This window comes from Rhagoletis zephyria, unplaced genomic scaffold (genome assembly GCF_001687245.7).
Source record: "Rhagoletis zephyria isolate East Lansing unplaced genomic scaffold, Rhagoletis_zephyria_1.1 Rzeph_scaffold_00159, whole genome shotgun sequence".
Lineage (NCBI taxonomy): Eukaryota > Metazoa > Arthropoda > Insecta > Diptera > Tephritidae > Rhagoletis > Rhagoletis zephyria.
Genome location: NW_016157243.1, coordinates 14,959 through 37,775, shown reverse-complemented (window position 1 = coordinate 37,775; position 22,817 = coordinate 14,959). Strand labels below are relative to the sequence as shown.

Below are 22,817 nucleotides of genomic sequence, written 5' to 3'. Positions count from 1 at the left end.
AAAATGTGCGAACCACGTAAGTAGAAAAAAATTACCAAGCACTGATTACGATTTTTGATTTGAAATATTGGTAAACTGGTATAAATGTTGGAAAGAAAATACTCCGATTTATTGTTTTAATATTATCAAAGTGGCAGGGCCGTTGAGAATACTCACAACTTATGAAACTTCCAAAAATCTTATTATCCGTCAAAAGTTGTTTATTGAAACTACCTTCTTTTTTATATCATGGGTCGTTCACGTAACAGATTACGTAAACTTATAAGATTATCTGCTTGACAAAGTTATCGGTTTAGATGAATACCACTAATATGAATAATAATACAAAATGAAAATTTAAAAACTTTGGGAATTGGGCAAACCTATTCGTATAAAAATTTTGGTAATTATCTAGGTGGGCTTCCAACCCCCAAAATTTAGGAAAGAGGGTACTATTAGACGCGTCTGGACCCCAGTAAAAAGAATCCGAAAGCGGAAATTTACTTTTTTTTGGTAATTATCTAGGTGGGCTTTCAACCCCTAAAATTGATAAAAATTTAGGAAAGGGGTACCATTAGACGCGTGTGGACCCCAGTAACAAGAAATTTACTTTTTTTACCCGATCAAAAGTTATTAACAAAAAACTTTTCCACAATAGCACCTTTTTTATTCACTTCCCTGCAAAAATCGCGACTACTCCATGCATACGTGTAAAGAGTACTCCCTAAGGACCAAGGAATACTCCAAAATTAACCACAATTCATATAAAAAATGTGGTCCAATTAACATTGCGATGTCCTAGGGCAGGACCATATACTCCATCTCTGCATTACATCAGAGTAGCACAAAACTACTCCCAACATACTCCAATGACATTATCGTTATATTTTTTCGTTTGTACACGCTTTTGTTCTTCACTTCTCATATGCTTTTTCGAAATTAATAAAAACCAAGACAAAAATTAAAAATTACATGTTCCTCTGACGGCATTTGAACCTGAACATGCTGGGAGCTCACAGCTAACAGCGAGCATCTCTACACGTTCAGCTACAGCCAGACATGCAAATGTGCTTTCAAATGCTCAACTTCAATCACATTTCGTTAAATCACGAGCAGTTATCGGGTAACAAAGAATAAGCTGGCGCAGAGACACGAGTTGGTCCGCTACAGCATGACAGAGGAACACTTTTGTAAGTACTCCAATATACCACAAATGGACTACATGGTCCAACGATTTTTGCAGGGTTACTACACTTAGGGCCAGTTTTTCAGTGCCAACTGGAGCCCTCAATGTTACTTATTGCAGTGTTGCCACTCTTCAATGCCTTTTCATAAACTTACCTTTTCAAACTACAATTTTTCGTAGATAGATAGAAGCTAAATATAAACTACTTATTTTTCAACAAAAAACCTTATTCGATAGTAAATTTCAAATAATTTAAACGTATCTATTTGCAAATAACTAAATCACGCAAATTAGTATTGATTAGTGATACTATTTGCAAATAAGCGCAAGACGCCGCCATTCTTATGCTTATTTTCTTTTTCCATGTTCATCTTATTGCCTTTTTATAATCAAGACGTTGCCATTTTTAATTTTATTTTCTTTTTCGATGGTCATATTATTGCCTTTTTATAATCAGGCAATATTAAATACAAATTTTTCACCGTCGAATAAACAGTGAGTTAGGTATTAGCAAATTATTTTTATTTGCAAATAGCTTACGTATAAACGTGGTATATGTTGTACAACGGTTTTAACGAATTTTTAAATCACAGATTGAGGTAATTTGTACATGTATACACATATATCTTTATACGGTCACAAAGCAAGTAAGCACACTCTTGAGTATGGTGTTGGAATTTTTAATAATACTGCGCATTTTCATCACGTCGAGTCATAGCGATACCGTCATATACTTCCTCCTCCACTAAACGCTGGTGTTTGTTATTTCGCCGCTTCAGCCTAACATAAGCAACTTTCGTCCTTTTCAAAGGCCTCAAAAGCTTTATAAGGTACACAATAGCCACAACAGATATGACACCAAGTAGTACGAGCAGAATGGCAAAAACTAAATTCTCCATCTCTGCAGGTGACCGAATATAGAACATCATTTTTGATTGCTCCTCGACTGGCTGCATTGTCAATTCGTCGCTTACATTTTTTAGAAGGCAATAAGGTATAAACGCATGTTCCAAGTCGGGCAATGAGATAGGAATTGCATTTTGTTGGAAATTAGGCAGGCAAATGCATTTAAATGTACTATTAACCAGCATGCATTGTGAATTCGCCGGACACGGCTCTACTAAGGGGCTGGATATTGAAGCATTGTTGGACACTGTGCAGTTTTTCACTGAAATAAAATAAAGTTTTTGTTTAAATAAAAAATTAAAATTAAAGTAAAAAATAATCTATCTATTACATTTTACACACCTTTTAAGCCTAGCACAGCACTACTGGCGGCACACAAAAGCAAAATGAAAGCTTTGTTTTGTCCGTACATCCTCACCTGTTAGTTTGAATGTTGAGTTTATTTTGGCCTCAAATAAGCGGTGGAGAATAGAGTAATAGCTGACAATACCACATTTTAAATTCGTTTGTACATGTATAAGTATGTGTACCTCAACTCATGTTGCGCTCTTTGCGAAAAAATAAAAATTTCAAACAAGTTTTCTTCACTGCAATCCCAGGCACTTTGTTTATATGTACGAACGATTCACTCTCAGTCTACCTTATCTTATCACGAGTAGCGAACTTCATGGCATTCATAGGTATGTAAATATGTACAATTGTACACAGGTATGTCTAACAAATTTGATATATAGTGCTAATTGTATCAATGGACTGTAGGCAGGGCTGCCAACTTTTGCATTCCTGAAACCGGGACGCACAATAAGTCTGTTCTTTTGCTCGCCCGTAGGTGCCCGAAAGTACCCAATTTGTGTTTCTTTGTTTTTGATATTTTTATTGAGCTTTGTACCACGATTGTTTATTAGGAATAATTGAAAAAGCAACAAAGTCTAAGCGGTAGAAGTTATAGCAGCTATTTCGGAGATCACCACATCTCTTCATCAGACTACTTTTTTTCTAGACTTCAGCAGGGATCGAACCTGCGAATTCGATGCTCAAAGTCAGAAGCGTTAACCACTGAGCTATGTACATCCCGTAAACTCTTGTTGCAAATTCATGTTCCTTATTCAACCAACTACTATCAAGTGCAGCTGATTTGCCGCTACCTTAACTCGACAGCGTGGTTGTTGTTGTCAATTCTATACATCCATTTGCTTATTTGCTTTTTTGTATAGTTTCAGGCAGGCTCTTCCTAAACTATGTATTTGTCAATGTTATTGTGGCTTATTAACTTTTTATTTTTTTAATATTTTTATTGAGCTTTGTACCACGATTGTTTATTTCTTTGGTTAGTTCTCGGGCTGTTGAGAGCACCTAGTTTTCCGAGCAAGTTGGTGAAAACTGTCAAACTGCCAGAAGAAGAGGAAAAATTTGAAAAATTCAAATTTTAGCTGATAAATGCGCATGTTTTTGTTTAATGCATAAGTGAAAAAATATCAAGTGAACCATTCGTTTAGCGTTATTGTGTCGCTCAAATCTTAAATTCATAACTTAGTGCGATTTGACGTTTAGAGCTCAACCACCCAGCGACGGAGCACCCTTTCGTGCCTGTCGTCCGTATTAACATACGAAATTACTGTTGATAGAGAGAGAAAAGCACCGACAACGTCACCGTCATGCAGTGATGAGTTTTCGTTAAGACGAGAATGCCATAAGATAGGTCTTGTTAACTGACACATTCTACGCTTTTACGTCGGTAGCTGGTTGAGCTATTCGTTTCGGGACGAAAAAGGGGTCTTTGCGTTCCCATGGTTTGGGCAGTTTATTCACTTTTGTGAGAGCATTTCATACGTAGATACATAGTTGAATGAAGTACTGCGACCAGAAGGTCTATTGTGCCCCCAGACACTAAATTTCAGAAGTGACCTTGGAGGTAGAAAGTGTATGTGGTCCTCTCTTGTAAAACAAAAAACAAAAAACCCAAATGACAAACCCAATGTTAGGAAAGAGGGTAGGTAAAATTACATACTCAATATGTAACAATAGCATGTAAAATTATATATATCTACATATATAAATTTTCAAAAAACGAAGTTTCAATGATATTTTTTAATTATTTAAAAGATATACTAAAATTGAAATAAAAATTATGTATATACAGTGCCGCACAGTGAATTTTTCACAATGTGTGCAACATTTTTTACTTAAAATTGTTCGCGAATTTTTTATAACCATATTGTTCATACCACAACAAAAAACACAAAAAAACAAAATCTTAACTTCGTGCAAAAACTCAGGAAAGTTCAATTAATGTGCATACCAGTTGGCATATTAGTAAAACAAAGTGCCAGTGTGAAGCTAGTAAAAAATGGTGTTCCTTTTTGGGAATTTCTTTGCAGGTACATAGTACAAAAAAAAAGATTATCGATTATACTTTGTACTTGACTCATTTTAACCGGGACGCAATTACAAATTTTGCTTTCACTATATGGCGTATGGTGTCGATTAATAAATAAAATAACATTGATATTAAATAAAATTTAAAAATTTAAAGAGTTCTAAATTTTTTACAACGATATGTCTATTTTTTTTTGCCGAAAACCGGGACATTTTGCGTTAAGGCAGTTATTGTACCGGGGCCGGGACATAGCTCTTAAATCCGGGACAGTGCCCCCGAAAACGGGACAGTTGGCAACCGCGACTATAGGGATATTAGCGGCTGATTAATTTTTAAATACATGCATACATGTCTATGTTTCAATATTTAGAAGTATTTATTTTTATTAAAAAAAAACACGTAGATAACAACAATTTTGTAGCCGATTTAAGTTTTTGATAATAAAGTTTTTCGGCTACAAAGTGTTTGGTAACAACAAACACCTCTTAACAGACAAATTACCACACATATTTATGTATTTATGTATATCGCTATTTTAGAGTGAAAATCTGCTAAGTCCATAACTCATATTTTGATATGGTTAGGTAGTTTTATTTCTTCCTGTTTATATTCAATGAAAGGCATATTCAATGTCCAAAAAAGGCATAGAAAAATCGATTAACTCGAAATCTTTTATTTAGCATACCCTTCTCATTCGTATGAAGTTTTCTCTTGAAGAAACTGGCTATGGACTTAGCAACTTTTCACTCTAAACTAGCGATATATATTTCATCTTTTACCTTGAAAAAGCCCCCGGACTAGGGTGTTTGATTCGGGCATTTTTCAATATTTTTATGCATTTTTTATCTTGATTTTTCGAATACCGAGTAAATCGGAACCCACGTAGTTTATTTATATACCAAAATCTAAACATATTTTATTAAAAATGGAACTGGAATTAAAATTATTATATCTATACCTAAAAACAGGATAATTTTCCAATACATAAAATTATTTAAAAATTATAAGCAAAACCTGACAAAAATTGGTCAGTATTTTGTTGTCCATCGCAACTGGTGCCACCTTAAGGCAGGCTCTGGTCTCCGACACGAAAGGGAGTGGAGTGCCAACTTTGTTCCATCGTGCTACAACAACCAATAACAAATCCGTCACTCCACACATTCAACACCCGCCCCACCATCAACCAGTAGACCATCTTCCAGCACGCAACCCAGGGCATTCACCAGGACAGATGGTACTGCAGTGTCTGCACTAGCCTGATAAGGTGCAACACAACATCGGTGAGGTGCAATACTGGCAATAACTGGTGCCGTGTACATACCACCCGCCACCACCTGCCCAGCTGGGTACCGTTCTTATATAAGTGCGCCATTATAAGGCGGTAACCGGGTACATAGTGCTTACCACCAACTGTGGCTCTACAATCTAGGAAATGTACTCCGCTGGTACCATGAGCTATGAGCAAACTGACAACTTCACATTGAACCCCGTGTACTCGGAGCGTAAAAGCGGATTGGAACCTCGGCCGTTCCAACCGCGACAGCAATAGCATAGGAGCGGATTGGAACCCTGACCTATTCAATCGCCGAAACAGTGGGGCTTTGAAATTCCTGCAACCGAAGCGTAGACGCGGATTGGAATCTAGGCCGTTCCAACCGCCAAAGCTGTGTGCCATACTACTCATCAGCAGTAGAGAACAGGGCAACTAATTCATATCTCAATTCGCCTTGGTAGAGAATTGTTATAGAAATTAGCTAAAGAACGATGTCGTGTACGGATAATGTTGTCCTTACATTTGGCACCCCTACAAATCCGGATCCACGTCGTGCGCGTACTTCTTTAGCCTTAATAAACCTTATGGAAGGTGGCTGCTATTGTAAAAAACACATCTTTGCCTGAATTCAAAGTTGAAAGCAACTGTGAAAATCACTATTTCGCTGTTAATAGCCTATGATAGCTCGCAAGCGATATCTCCTGCTATATATCGCCTGGGATTGCGACAAGCGGTATCCTCAAGCGATTCATCGCCGGAGATCTATCGCAACAGATGAGCAATCGTTATTGCAGACGGCATGTTATAATACTCGTGGCAAATGATTTTACCCGCCGTCTTTACTTGTTTGAAAGTCTCGTTTCAGTCCTAATTTTTTTTCGCAAGCGAATAAACGATGTGGCTAATCCGAAAAATCTTGCGAAATTAAAAAAATAGCTGTCAATCAACAAAAATGGCAGTTGAAAACAAACGCGAGGTCGCCAACCGTTCGGTATGCGAGAAAAATTATGCTTCGTACTTTTTGCAGTCTACAGGTGCGGGTTCTCGCATGCTTCGCCACGCAGGCGAGATTTTCAAGCACGTGAAGACGGCCTGTTAGATGGTTCCATTTACAGTACGTCTACATGCGTTACAACCATTTGCATTCATTACACTCCGTTCCGTTCTTTGTAGGATGGCAGCTCTGTGTTTGGAAGCCTGTTTATCTTTAACTACATTGAGGTGGCAACACTCAAGGTGGCAAAAGTCAAGCTGTCAGCTGTTTTTGTGTCAATACGAAATTTTTGTCCAGACACCTTTTTAGATTTTGCAATAAACGCTGTGGGAAAACTCAGATTATTGGACTGTGATAGCTGCTGTTGTCTTTCAATAACTTTTTAACGTTCAGGTAAATTGCAAAAAATACGTTAAATGGATTCGGCCAACAGCAGTGTGGCTTCTGTGAAAATGAATGGGACCAGCACAACCAATGGTGTTGCTGAAGCACCAATAAAAGCAAGTAAGTATATAAATTAATGAATAGAAGCACTAAAATCAGGTGAGGTGTCAATGAGCCATTAAGAAAAGCTTGTGCGTTGATGGCAGAGAACGTGAATACATTAAATATCCACTAGTAGGTTTTCATTACATATTGATTGTACACAAATGCTCCGCAAACGCGTGTGTGTCAAACAGCTGTGAATTTAATTACGCTTGGTCTTAGCGTACTCGCGAATAAGTTACGACAAATGCATTTTATTGTGCTTATTAATGTATTTACAGTAAAATATGCAATAGGAAATATCGCGCTGGCAAAGAAAGAGGCACCAGACTATATCGTCGTTTAAAGTACAAATCCATTCGTCCTGAAATATGCCAGCCAGAAATGCGATTACTTTATAAAAAAGAGAACCATTTTGAAATATGAGTTTTTTTACTCTAGAAAATAATTTATGCAACCTCACGTACGCGGCTTTGCATTATCTTTATACACGGTTTTGCACTTTGTTGATACGCGGTTATGCGCTTTAAACGACGATATACATACATATGTATGCATGTAGATCACCTACATATCCGCAATGTCACAATAAATGTTTGTTTTGATTTTCTTTTTTAAATGTGTATTAATTTTTTTTTTTAGATAGTAATGGGTGCTACAGGGATGAAGATTCATGGAAAGAAGTCTCTATCGCAGTACCATGGGGTACAGTAGCTGGTAAGTTTCATTTGCCCTTTTAAATAATGAATGTTTTTTAAGGTGGTTACTAGATATGAGTAGTATGTTTTTAAAATTAACATTCGCTTGAATAAAAATAGATACATACACAATAAGACTGATACATTTCGTTAAAGACAACTTGGAGGTGCTAACTTCAATTCGAATTACAAGACAATGGGAAATCAAAAATAGCGAGGTCTTCCTGTGCATTAATTTCATTATTGATTCAAGTTTTTGGAAAAATATTTGGTGCTGCTGATAAAATCTATACTATGTGTAGGATTAGTCATTTGTGCGCGACCACTTTTGTTGATTTACAGATGATAAAGCGTTAGCTCATCCAACAAAGCTTTTAGCTCGCTATTAAGGGGGGCTGGGGGTTAGAAACAAGTTTTGCTATACTACGTACGTAATATTGGTAAATACGAGTAGGTATATCGTATGTATGCAGGTGCATCTGTGCAGAAAACCTAAACTAGATGCTCACCCTAATATTGCTAATCTCAGCAACTACGTACATACATATATATATATGTATATACAAATGCAAATATGTGTGTTGCTATTACGTTTCTTTAGGTTTTAGCTACAAAAAATCTTTTTTTATTGAATGCTATCGATTTTGATAAGCTTGATTTGGCAATCCCCTTATTGAGGTTGAAAGATGTCGAATGCTAAAATTGACGATAAGCAAAGCAATAATTTGATATTTTTAACTTGCTACGGAGATAGCACTAAAGTCCAAAGCTTATTACAACTTTTTTCATATGTACATACATATTTTTAGCACTTAATCATATGCGTGGTCGTAACATATTTAAACCGATTAATTAAGTCTCAAGGATTTGCTTTGTCATTTGAAAGATATTCAACATTTTTACGGAACATTTCACTTTTTTCATAAAGCCGTTAAAACTAGTTATTTCGTGGCGTTTTCTTTTCTCGAAAAAAATGTCACCTTTTTATATGGCAACATTATCAGAGTGCAACATTTTAAAGAAAGATCATGCAATATGCATGTGAAGATGCTGAGAAAAGAACACAAAGACTTCACAGCCCTGGCGCAGGGCGGAATAGATGCAACAATATTTCGAGAAAAGAAAACGCTATCAGTAAACGAATCTCGTATTAATCAAATGCTACTAACAAAAGGTTCAACGACATGTATTATCATCTTAATTTAGTTCCTAGAATTACGTACATTTTAAGCACATATTTTAAACCTCTTACATCCTTCCAGGTAAATGGTGGGGACCACAGAATCGCCAGCCAATACTCGCACTCCACGGTTGGCAGGACAATGCCGGTACATTCGATCGTCTATGTCCACTGCTGCCGGCGCACATTCCAATACTCTGCATTGATCTCCCCGGCCATGGTAAGTCGTCACACTATCCAAAAGGAATGCAGTATTTGATCTTTTGGGATGGCATTGCCCTCATACGGCGCATAGTACGCCGCTACGGTTGGGAGAATATGACACTGATGGGCCATTCCTTGGGTGGCGCATTGACTTTCATGTATGCGGCTAGCTTCCCAAATGAAGTGGAAAAACTCATTAACATCGATATTGCTGGACCAACAGTGCGCAATGTTGACCATTCTGCGGAAAAAACTGGCTGGGCAATAGATAAAATGTTGGATTACGAGAATTTATCGCTGAACAAGATGCCCTGCTATAATTATGAAGAAATGATTAAATTAGTTGTAGATGCGTATGATGGTTCAGTGGATGAAGAGGGTGCAAAGGTGTTGATGCGGCGTGGCATGTCACCAACACCAGCCGAAATAAAAAAGGATGGATTTAATTTTGCACGCGATGTGCGCTTGAAAGTGAGCTTGCTTGGCATGTTCACGAAAGAGCAAGTTATAGCTTATGCAAAGCTTATACGCTGTAAAGTACTCAATATACGTGCTGATCCCGGCATGACGTTTCAAAATCCACTATTTTACGCCGAGGTTATTGAAACGCTGAAAAAGAACGCAGAGTTAGTGATATTTGAGAAAGTACCTGGTACGCACCATTTGCATCTGGTTACCCCGGAACGAGTGGCGCCCGTAATAGCTGATTTTATGTTAAAGTCTTAAATATGACTAGTTGATTTAGTAGAGGCTCTAATCTACATTATAATACTAGTAACATCTAAATATATTTTTTAAGAAATTAACATGTGTATGCCACAAGTGGATTTTAAAATTAATTGACGTAAGAATGAAAATTATCAAGTATTAAATGTTTGCTACTTCGGATGCGTATGTGATACATTTTCTTTATTATAACAATTCAAAAAAAGGTTTGAAACGCTTTATGGAAAGAGATTGTTCGGAAGCACCACCTTCCAAAAAGAAATCGTAAATTCTTCTATCGATTAAATATTTCAAATCTATTTACACTTAACTTTTATGAATTCAGCGCTTTTTATGTTTGAATGTCGTTGATGTTAATAATAGGAAGCAAGTTGAATGATGGGACAATTTGGTACTTTAAAATTTTCTATAATTTACAATTAATACCAATTATAAAATTATCGGTAATTTTGCGCAAAAAATAAAAAGGCGAACAAATAAACAGAAAAAAGTACGCACGCAAAAAAACTAAAATATCTAAATAATAACAATAATAAAAAGGCGTTATAGCATCACGCAATTTTTCGTTTTATTTACTTTACTAACCACCCTTCTGGCATTCTGCTTGTTGGCTTGACAACCAAGTGTTTGGTATAGACGAGACGCTTACAGCCAGTGGTTGTACATATTTTTAAGCTTAATTTTCTTATTTTTTTTTACCAAACTAGATGGCAGTGAACTTGCACTCAGTAGCTTTTCAAGTTTTCAATACAGAAAATAGTGGTTAATTATATACTAAACAAAGGAGTAAACGAGTTTCATAAATGGATGTAATCAGCGAAATTAATGAAAAGTATTCTGCATTGGAGGCAGAAATCGATAAGAGGTTGGAGAAAATGTAAGTAGTAACCGCTGTATGGAGATAGTGGCGAACTGATATGTACATATGTATGTACATATTTACATGCATATCAAAAGGTGCAAACTCTCAGCCCAAAAGTATGCACTATAAACGTGATGGTTTATGTTAATTTCGATAAGTAGACGGCCAATATCTGGAAACTTTAGGATTATAATAGATTTTGGGATTTTGTAATTATGGGTTGCAGTTAAATAGAGAAAACTTTACAGGTATAACTTAACTTCGCCATACGTATAGGTAAAATAGTAAAAATAATAAATATAGTATAAAATAGTAAAATTGGTTTTGCAAAGAGTTTTCGGTTAAACCTTATCCAAGCACACCGTGATATGTTAATGTATACTATTACGATTTGTATTTTATTTTTCAGCAAAGCCGATGAAAAGAAGTTGGAAAAGTTGCAGGAGCAAAACGGCAACCAAACTGCAGCGCAGACAACTAAAGTTCTCTCCTACGAAGAATCAATCGCGAGAAATACAAATTTACTCAAAGTAGGTATTTGGGCAATAAATTTATGCAAATGTGCATATAAAAAAAAAAAAAAACGGTAATGTTTTCCATCGGATATATAAAATTTAATACATTTTAAGACTTCTGCGAAAATATTTCTTAAAAATATTAACATTTATGCGAGTTAACCTATTGGAAAATAACTAGCTCCACATTTTTTTATAAGTAAATTTAGTTTTTAAAAATGTATATCTATATTTTTTTTTAGATCACCTCAGAATATCAAAGAGTGTGAGCTCAAAAACCGCAGCTTTTTTTTTTGGTGATGCATCCTAATGTACCTCACCACATAAACCGAGTGTTCATATTTGTACACACATACGTTACCTTAATATAAAAAGGCCCTAACTAATTTTCTTTAAAAATTCAGCTTTATATAAAAGTGGGTAGATTACTCATTAAAGGCCTAATAAAATCTGAAAAATTACTGTTTATTAAAAATCATTTTATTACTACTTTGTAAATAAATAAAAATGTTAGACCTATCTATATTTTATTATAAAGTTAATTAGCTCCGTGTTAAGGGTAAGGAAAAGGAAGTCCAGGGGATTGATAATTCACTATCCACTTTCACGTGGGATCAATCCCCTTTATCCGCTTCGCCATATTTACATTAGTGTTGTACATACTAGTTATGTTATCACAGAAATCAATTACATATATATGTATATACTTAATATACATATGTACAGTATATAAATTGTATTAATTGTTGTTTTTTTGTGTTTTTACCTATTCTTGTAGTCATTGGAAATAGCCAAAGCGCGTTTACGTTCGCGTTCCACTTTCTCGCCAGTTGAGCAAATATTGGAAAAGGCAATCGCAAACTATAAAAGGGACTTGGAAACGTCACAGCAACTATCTTCACGCTTCAAACAAGTGCAAATTTATGAAGCGTCACCAGCTGCAGGCCCTGATCGAGAAAATGGAGACCAAGAATAGAAGCCAGGGAAAATGACATACATACACACATACATAAACACATATAGGCTATACATACCATACATATGTATGTATGCATTTGTATGCAAATGAGCTCATATTTTATGCATCTGTATCGAATTGATTACACTTATCGGTCATTTACTAAAACACTGTGTCAAACATTTTTTTTTTTGTTAGAAAACGCGTTTGAAGTTTTCAATTTGCTCGTAAAATGCAGAAAAAAATAAACACATAGGTATTATCTACTTACTGGGAAACTACACAAAATTTTAGCACTCAGTATTTGCACAATTGGGGGCTTCATCTAAAGTGATAAACTGTCGATAAACGTTATAAATGATACATTTCTATTAAAAAACCCGATTAACACGTTTATCGCCATTTTATCACTTTAGATAAATACCCCTAATATTGAGCATGATAAAATGAATAATTTTGCATCATTTGCCCAAAAATTTGATTTTTTTTAAGTTATGGCGGTCTTTTAGAAAGTGAGTGATATGTATAAACTGTTTGATTAAAAAATAAAAGAAAAATAAAAATAGCAAGACATCTTTTATTACATTAAGAACTACATATTATTAAAACGGAATTGCAGAGTTACTTCGAAATAAAAATATATTTAGAGATCACTCAAAGCACTCAGAGATTTCCATATATTTTAGATGAAAAAAAAAAACATTTTTCGTGGAAATGGTATAGAATTTTTAAGAATCAATGGGACTGTTCAGGATCTTGTACATAAATATGCTCTTGGATTTGCATATTCGTTGCATTTGTAAATTTACAAGAATGAAATGCACGCGGTTGTCATGGCAGCAAGCATAAACAAATTTATTTTGCTATTAGTCTGAAAAAAAAAATTAAATATCAGAAGAGTAAAATAAAGTAAAAAAAACGCCCCCCGAAGGGGCCAGATCTATCCTAATATATCCTCCATCCACCACCTGACTACGCCACTGTGCAGGATGATTTAAGTGTCACCGAAAAATACTTAAATGTCAAAAAAATATTATTTTTTTCGAAATTGCCTTGCATATTTACTTTAAGGGCTGGTTACTCAATGTCTAGTTAACACTAATCTCCGGTTAAACATCGTTATGGATGTCTTCGATTCCATGCATTTAACAGGGAGTCGGTAACGTCGATATCTATGTTTAACCGGAGATTAATGTTAACCTGACATTGAGTAACCGGCCCTTAGTATGGAAATAGCGCTTTCGTAAATCGGCGGTTAGCAGCTCACTAGTTGTATGTACATATATTTCAGTATAAGCAGCCATATCGGAAAAACGTGTATCCCAATAGGAAAATGTAATGTATAGTAATCGAAAAAGTAATCAGTATAACAACCCTTTTCACATTCGAAAAGGCATTTTTTACCCCAGGGCGATGTCCTAAGAAATGTGTGGCATTCAATTTGGCATTACCTAGTATCGAGAAATGAAGTTGTTTTAATATGAAATTTTTGGAACTTTTTGAATACATTAGAATGCTGATTACATAGTTATCAGTAACATAATCGAAAACCCATAAGAAATACATTATATTATTTATCAAGCATGTTACTACTTTTCCGACTGGGATGTATTTGCCGACATTCATACTGGTATGTACATACCTATGTACGTATGTATGTATGTAAACCGAAAGTAAGTCAAAATTTTTTATACAACGTGTCTCCTATTCAAATACAATTCTTTTGTAGCAACAATTTTATTAAGGAAACACATTTTTGTGAGAATTTACACAGTTTGTTATTGAATAAATAGTATCAGTGGAAATAAATACAAAATTTGGGGCTATAAGAAATGAGCTAAGCAACAGACAGTAACGACGTCAACTTTATAATATTTCTTTACTTTTCAGCTAAAATATGAAGGTAAATAAGTACATTTTTTATGTACACAAATACATTTATTAAATTTTACTTGAATTTAATTTTTTTGTTTGTTACGAATTTTTATTTTATAAATTCATACTTACGTATGTAAATGAAAGCCGTCAAGCTAATTCACCTACATACCTTCTAACGACAGGTGTCCAGGCGCTGTATTACATCTAGTTAAAATTTTGTTCTTCGCATGCAACCATACTTTATATTTGGAATATTCATCATTTATGCAAAACTAAAAAAAAATAAATTATCAAAAACTTGAGAATTGCCGTCGCTTAACTTGCGGAAACTTATTTCCGAAGCCCCGTCGTCGGAACAGAGCAAATTTTAAATAGATGTTTCATTAATAATTTATTTTCGGTGGCCGTTGCTTCAAGTAAGGCCAGGAAATGCTGTATTTTGAAAGGAATTTCCGTCTTTCTGTTTTGCATCATCCTTAATAATAATAGATTGGCGCTTATGCATATGCAAGTGTTTGGCCGAGCTTTTCCTCCGATTTGTGGCGTGCGCCCTGATGTTGTCACACAACGGGGAGGGATCTATAGTTTTACGCCGACTCCGAAGAACGGCGATTGTATTTTAATGAGAAGCTGTTTTTCATGGCAGAAACATACTCAGTGGTTTGCCATTGCCTGTCGAGGGGCGACCACTCTTAAGAAAAACCTTTTTTGAACCCAGGCCCTGCGGAGTGGAAGCGCGCTCTTCTTACCACTACATCACATCTTTACGCGCGGAAAAATCAAACTCGAAAAATAATAATAATAATAATAATCCCATTAAGAGCCATCCTAATACACGTACAGCAAGATAATTAATAAATGGAAATTAGTAGTTGTTGTTTGGTTTGAAATAAGTACTTATGTAAAACATATTTTGTGATGTACATACATACATAGTTTAAATGTGTGCCAAGTACGACTAAAAGATAAATTTGAAACATTGTATGTACATACAAAAATAAACTATCAATAAACACTATATCGATGGCTGAGTGGAAGATCGACCTATCTCGGCAGCCAGTTCGAAAACGCTCTATCTCAAAAAACTTTTCAAGAACGCCCTATTTCAGAATTTAATTGAAAAGCACCCTATCTCAAAATTCGGTTCCAAAACGCCCTATCTTACTTCAAAATGTATTGAAAATATGCTGATATAGGGCGTTTTTGAATCGGCAGCTGAGACAGGGCGTTTTTGAAACGAATTCTGAAATAGGGCGTTCTTGAAAAGTTTTTTGAGATAGAGCGTTTTCGAACTGGCTGCCGAGATAGGTCGATCTTCCACTCAGCCATCGATATGTACTACTATACTCACTTCATATTCACTTTTGATTATATCCACTACGACCTGGGCTCCAATTCTCGTTATATGAAATGGAGAAGGGAAAACGAAAAATTCAAAATGCCAGTGAAAATTTAATTACTTCACTTTAACATTTCATTATATCATTTTGAGCGATTCCCGATCATTAGAGACTCTTCCATTAACTTCTAGCAAGTAATTATTTGGTATCTAAATTATTATGAGTTTAAGACAACGATATTCGTTATCACAAAATGATGGTTTTGGTAAAGAAGCCAAACTTTTCTTTTTCACGCCACAAAACTTTTTGAGAAATTAATTTATTTCTATTTGAAAACAGAATCGTAATTTTATGTGAAATGATGAAAAATGTTTTCACTTTATGTTTTCACGGAACAAGAATTGGCTCCCTGAGCTGATAGATGATAAATACTCTAAAAATAAGAGTTTTATCAAAAATACATATTATTAAGGTCAAAATTACTCAGAATAATATTTAAGAAAGAAAAACTGTTCACTGTTTCGAAAAAATTTAACAGGGAATTTCGCAAAAAACTATAGTAGATTTTTTTTTTTTTTAACCAGTCTAATGTGCATATGTAGCCTCAATACCAGCCTTTAAGGGTATCCTATTCAACCTAAACTAAGCAAAGATCTGCGTTTAATAAACTAGTCTAGTGCCCCTTAAACCAATGACATACTGACAGAATAGACCTGTTAATCAAGTGGTCTATTATTATTTAGTTTGCAACTCGATAGATTCAGTAACTCTGAGAACAGTTTTTCCGTTTAAATATTATTGGTCTTCACACCGAAGCTTGGTACTGGGTAAATCGTTGTTCGGTAATTTTTTCCCATGTATCTTGTTTGTACTATAATACTATTTTGCACAAACAAAATACATTCGAAAATTACCGAACATCGAGTTACCGAGTACCAAGCCCGGTGTGAAGACCCCTACTGTTTGGAATATCCAGATAACAAAATAAGTAAACGGATATTGAAGTGATATCTGGATTTTATTCCTATACACGAATTTTCGAACGGCCATGGGGCATAGTCCCAGCCCTATTAAATAAGTATGTATGAATACGAATACATCTTTCTGTACATGAATTACCTAATTCAAAAGATTGCTTGACACTTTTTCACATTAACTAATTTGACATGGCTAATTTGAAAAGTGCATTTCGAGAACAATGTTTGCAGATATTTGTTATCGCATTGATGTTTGCTATCACAGTTATGTATATTTGTATGTGTGTACATTAGGGCGGTTCAATTTGAATGGGAGATTTTGTCGACTATGTGCGCATAGCACAGTTGGATTCTACGAGTGATTCTAAGCAAATTTGCCGAAGGAACCATTGGGTTTCGTCGAATTGAGAAAATAGGTTAATTAGCGTTTTGCTGTAGTGTCGTAAAGAAATGCTTACATTTTGTATTAAACATGCTATAAGGGGTTTTTGGGTATGAGAAATCCATTTATGCACTTGTTTTTTTCTTAAAGCTTCCAGCAGAGGGCGCAACAGTGAACATTTTTAAATTTTCTTCGTAACCTATTCTCGATATTTGGCAAATTCCAAATTGATTTAAGAATCATGGTTTATTTGGCAAATCTACTTAGAATTACACGTAGAATCCTCCTATGGTATAAGCGCATACAAAAAAAAAAAATGATCCGCCCTAGTGTACATATAGACTAGTGTTTAGATAAATAGATATTTACTTACACAAGATGTACAATTAATATACGTACATCGTTGGAACGGTGAAATAAATGAAATAGGCTGACGCATAAAAGCTGGAAAAAAATTTAAGGTGATGTGACAAGTGTTCGATACCATAATTCTTAAGCCTTTTTCAAGCAGTAAACAAATCAAGGGTGTAAGCGAAAATCCTGTCTAAAGCAAAAGGCTAAATTGGGTTAGCTTGGCTGATCCGCGAGATCTTATTTAGAATAGAAGTTGGTTTCTAGTGTTTCCAAGAAAGTGGAAGCCTAAAGGCCTTGAGATGACCCATAATATGTTTTTAATTAGTTAAAAAAATTGTGTCCTTTGATATGCGATTTCTTTCTTTCAGTGAGAAGAGAGTAGGTGGGTCGCGATCTTCCGAAAGCTGGGCAAGGACACAGCAGAGGTCCTAGTGTCTCTTTGTCACATGCATGAATTTAACATTCTGTGCCAATTTGTTCTAGGCGAATTTGAACAGCACCCTGTTAAAACTTCTGTATAAATGACATAAAATCAGACATCAAATAAACAAATTATAGAAAATAAGCCCCATTTACCTGTTTTACAGGATGCCGAAAAAAATATTTTACACTCACTTTGCCGAATCAGCTGCTTTCTAAACAGTCATTAAAACTCCAAGCTTCGGCACTCACTCCTTCACTCATTTCAGTTCTGCCCGCTAGGAAATAGTAGGTGTGGCCTAATTTCACAAATGGCCTGAGAAACGACATAGTCTGATCTATCGGTGAGCTCATGTTAATCATTGTGACTGTTGTGTTTACTACCCTGTTATCTTAAGTCATAGTACCTAAATCACTGCCGAATTCGGATACACGAGAAAACAGTAAAAAGCTAACGAACAGAAAATTTGCAATCTCATTGAAAAACCCGTATAGAAAATAGACTAGCTGAATTAAATCGATATTGAATTTGTCATAGAAGGAAGAGGTTCGTAAATGTTCGCCAGTTTTATTTCCGAAAGTGGAAATTAGGAAACACTATCATAAAGCCACCTAGTCTAGAAATCAATCCAATACTCACGGAAAAATGCGGGTTATTGGAAATGGGAGGCGAAGGAGAGAGGTTCAGCACCTCCCGCACAAACAGAATTTTTCACACTGCATCTGGAAGTGTTCTTGGTAGAGTTTCCGAACTTGGTATGGAGATACACGAAATAAATCCCATTCATCCCAACAATGGGAGTTATCGGAAACGGGGGCGTGGCACCTTCCATAAAAGAATTAGTTTTTCACACTGCATACATACGTATGTATGTATCTCTAGAAGTATTCATGGTAGGGTACTAATACCCAGTCCTATGCTCATAGAGAAAAGCAATTTGAAACTGGGCCTAGCGCCTTCCATGCATTTTCAAACTTTTACATAAATACACTCTGCGAATCGGGGAGGGCAAACTCGTTTTAAAGATAATTTTCACTTTGTTCAAAAAGTTCAATCATATAATTAATTAATTAATTTTAGATAATTTTAGAAAGGAGTAGATAGTATTCGTACCAGGGGGGAAATGTGCGTTGGTCTTTAGAAAATTCGGAATCTTCTGAAATGAGGCACTTCAATTTTGTTTGTTATTTGAACTATTGGGAATATGTCAGATGCAACGATTCGAAAAAAAATTGGAATTGCGTGTTCCAGTTGTGCGTAAACAAATACTGCACCGCTCAAACATGTGTCTGTCTGTATGTATGTATGTATGTACGCATGACAATTAATTGACTTTTCAGCATGACGAAACAACACTTTGAAAGACTAGCTGACAAGTTGAATTATTGCCCGAAGTGGTGTTGTTGTTATCGACAGATGCTACTATTGTAGCAGTTGTTGTTGTTGTTGTTGCTATGCAGTTTAAATACATGCACTCATTTTGATGTTTTGGTCTTAATAGGTATTTTTGTTGGTTTTCTCCCCACTTTGTTGGCATCCAGCACACTTCTGGCTGGTGCAGCACAAATCGGCTAATGGCTCAACAGGTCGCATGCCGTACATTCACACACACTTCCATTTTTGTGTTACAATATTCAACGTGTCAAGCGGCCGGTGTTTTACTTTACCAGAAGATAACTAAATATATCGTACAAATATATAAAAAATACATACATATGTACATAGCTACATGCGAGAACGTACGTGTACGTGTGTGCTCCGGCATTTTACTGATAACGACTTCTGAGACAATTGACAAGTTGAAATATTACCTCTTCGGCACTCACCTGAATATACATATGTATGTATGTATGTATGTATTCCGAATCGCCAGCTCAGACACTATTTTATAGGGTGGCGATTCTCCAATACTGAATTCGTGGCATATGAAATTGTATGTACATATGTATGTGAACACGACGGTGCATGTATCTAGGTATGTATATGTGTATGTACATATGTAGGTAGTATCTTCACCAGCACCTACACCTGACCCCAACTTCGCGCTTTTTCCACTTTCCTCACTCCCCCCAGTCGTCTGTTTCAATTACCTTGTGTCCATGTTTGACGCGAGAGTTAGAAGAGATATGGTGTACCACATTTGTTTGTAGATAGCAAGCCGTAATGAGCACCCAACTTGTGACTGTCCTCAATTGTTGCTATAACTTTGAATGAAAAAAAAAAAAAACTAACAAGGAAAATGCTCTACTTGTCGCTCAAAACTGCAATAAATATTTTATATGAAATTTAAAACTTCAGCCAATACACCCTAATGTACTTGACTATTAACCCGTGCCAATAGATATGCTCGAACACATACTCCTACCTAGATACGTGTGTGCATATCTGTACGGTTCTATGTGTGAGCTGTCGTGTTGGCCACATTTGAATGTGGCATTTTAAAGTATACCAAAATTTTTAAGCATTCAGTTTCGATTTGATACGCGACAGGTGAATATTGTCGAACGGTGATAAGAAGTGAAGTTCCTTCCACCCGCATACTTCGGTGGCGCAAAATGTTAAGCGTGGCGTTGAGTGCACAGTGGGCCTGGAATGGCCCACAACGCCCGCAAGTAGCGTGGCATAGTGGAGCAGTTACTCGAATTTTATGTAGAAAGGGACCAAGTAGAAAAAGTTGCGTAAATATATTGGATTGTGTCTGCGCCTAAGTTGCGAATTACTTGAGCCAAGTGAATAGAAACTGTTACAAATTTCAATAAAAAAGTTTGTTCGTTTGGCTTAAGTTATTTTCACACTTAAGTGGCAACGACATATCCAAAGAGAACATTCGAACAAAAAACACAGTGAAATAGAATTTAAAATTTGAAGCATTTACAAAAGGAGTATTACCGCCGTTAAAATGGCTTTCTAGTAAATTCGACTTCGATCCAATGTAGGCCTATTCAAACAGGCGCGTTGCGGTACGGCACGTTACGAAATTAGTTTACTGACATTAAACCGGTATGTATGTATGAGTACTCTAAGATACGCGGTATTGGAAGTGCGGTACACTGCAGCACAAAGCTCTACTGCAGAGGGCATAATTGCACCGCGTGTCTGTTTAAGCGACCCTTGACGACAAAAGTTCATGGAACGTTTACTTTTAATGAACTCTTAAACATTTATAAAAGAAAAGGCATTAATTTAGCTACATATGTTCATAGGTATGTATGTATTTATGTTAGTTGAAAATGTTTTTATGTTGTCATCACTACCCCTATTCAGACATATATGACGCACTTTTAGTAATATACACTGAGAAAAAAAATAAACCACATCATATATGTTTCAAACAAAAATACATATGATTTTTTGGTATTTTGTTCTTTCCAACAAATTTTTGTTTTAAAATTTGAAATACGAATATGCTTAATATTACCATATATATTTTTGAAATGAATAATAAAAGACTCAAAATATTTGAAAACAGGCCTATTTATGATGATGATGTTGTGTTTGATTTTACCTGGATTTCTTCAAAAAAAAAGAAAAAACAGGGAAATACTTAGTTAAATTGAATAGGATTTTATTCAGAATGAACTATCGGCTATTTATCATATTTAACCAAGATGGGTTTGATTTTACCTGAAAAGTTGCTAAGTTCATTTTCTCAAATTTCGCAGCAGACGAAAAAATAACTTCTTTAAATGGTTATTATGATCCAATCTTCAGTTTTATGTTGCGTAATAGGTGAGGATACGTGGACAGATAAAAAAGTCTAGGATTAAAAAAATTGAGGTTGTTCAAGCCTGCCTGATTATCAGGTTATGTGGTTATATTTTTTATTCAGTTTACAACAATAAAATACACTGTACAATAATAATTTTTATCGGGTTATGTGGTTATATTTTTTATTCAGTTTACAACAATAAAATACACTGCACAATAGTAATTTTTAACAGGTAACCGGATAACCAGGCAAGTGTCAACAACCTCATTGTTTATTTGTTTTATTTAATTTTTTCAATATTTGGTTTTGTAACGGTATCTAAGAGCTTATAAAATAGAGGCACGTTTTTCAATATGTGGCATAAGTAGTTGCGCACTGAATTGTTTAAGAAATGGACGTCGTCTATCGGATTGAGAAGTAGTGATCAATTAACTATGCATAATGAATGTCCAGCCATGTCGACGATGTTCTAAAACATGGCTAGGAGTCATCGTATTGTAGAACGTTTACGCGAATAGGTACCCCTCGTATCGGCACCGCATCTATTGGCATTGATTGACGAATAGCTGCTAGCTTTTTCCTCGGGTTGGAATCAACAACTCGGATAGTAGATATACTGTTGATGGCGCAGAAACGATTTCTAGCCATTGCTACTTTATACAGAGGCAAATGCGTATCACTACACAATTCCTTTATAAGCTCAGAATTGGACCGAAACCAACTAGATTGTAGCCAGATTCCGAAATGCGCTAAAAACTCTTTCAGCGACAATGGACTATATTGCCTTGGTGTTGCTCTTTCTCTTCTCCTTATTTGGCTCTGTAACCGCTGAAGCGATTTTGGCTGGGCACGCCGGCAGTCGTTTCTCTTCTGTGCCAATTAAAAATGCCAAATGAAGCCAAGTCCTTCTCCCTTGGTCTTTCCATCACAGTGGCGCCTCCGTGTTCCTCTGCGGTACTAGCTTTATAGTTTAGTCACTAGATTTACAAAAGCGGTTAATAAGTTTCTAAAAGCATTCGAATACATATACCTTCCTCGATCCTTTCTTACGAGTAGCCTTAAAACACCAACAAATTACATGCAAATAACTGCCCTCCCAAGAAACAAGAATAAATTACATTAATCCGGTAATTATGACGAACGATATCTCGAAAACGTGTTGGAGGCTATTTTAATAGATTCTAGACATTCCACTTGTGGAAGTCAAAAAGGCTCCGTCAGTTAGGGCCGCATCGTTGACAACGTCATGGGTGCCTCGGGACCCTGCTGGGAATACGAGGGTTAATACAATATTCTGCATGTTTAAAGCAACGCAAAACTCCCTGCGAGGAGTGTTCGATACTTTCTAAAAGATTTCGATTGGACTTTGCAAATTTGCATTTCAACGGGAAGAAATAAAGCAAGCATCTGAA

The 22,817-nt window shown here is 35.7% G+C and overlaps 3 protein-coding genes across 3 annotated transcripts; 2 read left to right on the top strand and 1 right to left on the bottom strand.

Moving 5' to 3' along the window:
* Positions 1-1,831: 1,831 nt before the first annotated feature.
* LOC108354796 (uncharacterized) lies at positions 1,832-2,670 on the bottom strand. Its single transcript, XM_017605968.1, has 3 exons — positions 2,602-2,670; positions 2,414-2,551; positions 1,832-2,333 (listed from the first exon to the last, which is right to left on the bottom strand). Exons 2-3 carry the CDS (start codon positions 2,481-2,483, stop codon positions 1,846-1,848), a joined length of 558 nt encoding a protein of 185 aa, XP_017461457.1. The 5' UTR covers positions 2,484-2,551; positions 2,602-2,670; the 3' UTR covers positions 1,832-1,845.
* A 4,265-nt stretch (positions 2,671-6,935) lies between these two features.
* Positions 6,936-10,084, top strand: kraken (serine hydrolase like 2 kraken). Its single transcript, XM_017605939.1, has 3 exons — positions 6,936-7,219; positions 7,844-7,918; positions 9,162-10,084. Exons 1-3 carry the CDS (start codon positions 7,132-7,134, stop codon positions 10,007-10,009), a joined length of 1,011 nt encoding a protein of 336 aa, XP_017461428.1. The 5' UTR covers positions 6,936-7,131; the 3' UTR covers positions 10,010-10,084.
* Positions 10,085-10,555: 471 nt separating this feature from the next.
* On the top strand, positions 10,556-12,568 carry LOC108354775 (uncharacterized). The gene is made up of 3 exons (XM_017605950.1): positions 10,556-10,886; positions 11,281-11,401; positions 12,165-12,568. Exons 1-3 carry the CDS (start codon positions 10,813-10,815, stop codon positions 12,360-12,362), a joined length of 393 nt encoding a protein of 130 aa, XP_017461439.1. The 5' UTR covers positions 10,556-10,812; the 3' UTR covers positions 12,363-12,568.
* The last annotated feature ends 10,249 nt before the right edge of the window (positions 12,569-22,817 follow it).

What these genes read in the sequence shown, in the direction of transcription:
- LOC108354796 (XM_017605968.1), bottom strand. Translation starts at nt 2,483, where the DNA reads ATGTACGGACAAAACAAAGCTTTCATTTTGCTTTTGTGTGCCGCCAGT. An exon ending in TGCTGTGCTAGGCTTAAAAG is followed by an intron (nt 2,334 to 2,413) that starts GTGTGTAAAATG and finishes ATTTTATTTCAG; the next exon opens with TGAAAAACTGCACAGTGTCC.
- kraken (XM_017605939.1), top strand. Translation starts at nt 7,132, where the DNA reads ATGGATTCGGCCAACAGCAGTGTGGCTTCTGTGAAAATGAATGGGACC. An exon ending in TGAAGCACCAATAAAAGCAA is followed by an intron (nt 7,220 to 7,843) that starts GTAAGTATATAA and finishes TTTTTTTTTTAG; the next exon opens with ATAGTAATGGGTGCTACAGG. An exon ending in ACCATGGGGTACAGTAGCTG is followed by an intron (nt 7,919 to 9,161) that starts GTAAGTTTCATT and finishes ACATCCTTCCAG; the next exon opens with GTAAATGGTGGGGACCACAG.
- LOC108354775 (XM_017605950.1), top strand. Translation starts at nt 10,813, where the DNA reads ATGGATGTAATCAGCGAAATTAATGAAAAGTATTCTGCATTGGAGGCA. An exon ending in GATAAGAGGTTGGAGAAAAT is followed by an intron (nt 10,887 to 11,280) that starts GTAAGTAGTAAC and finishes TTTATTTTTCAG; the next exon opens with CAAAGCCGATGAAAAGAAGT. An exon ending in GAAATACAAATTTACTCAAA is followed by an intron (nt 11,402 to 12,164) that starts GTAGGTATTTGG and finishes CTATTCTTGTAG; the next exon opens with TCATTGGAAATAGCCAAAGC.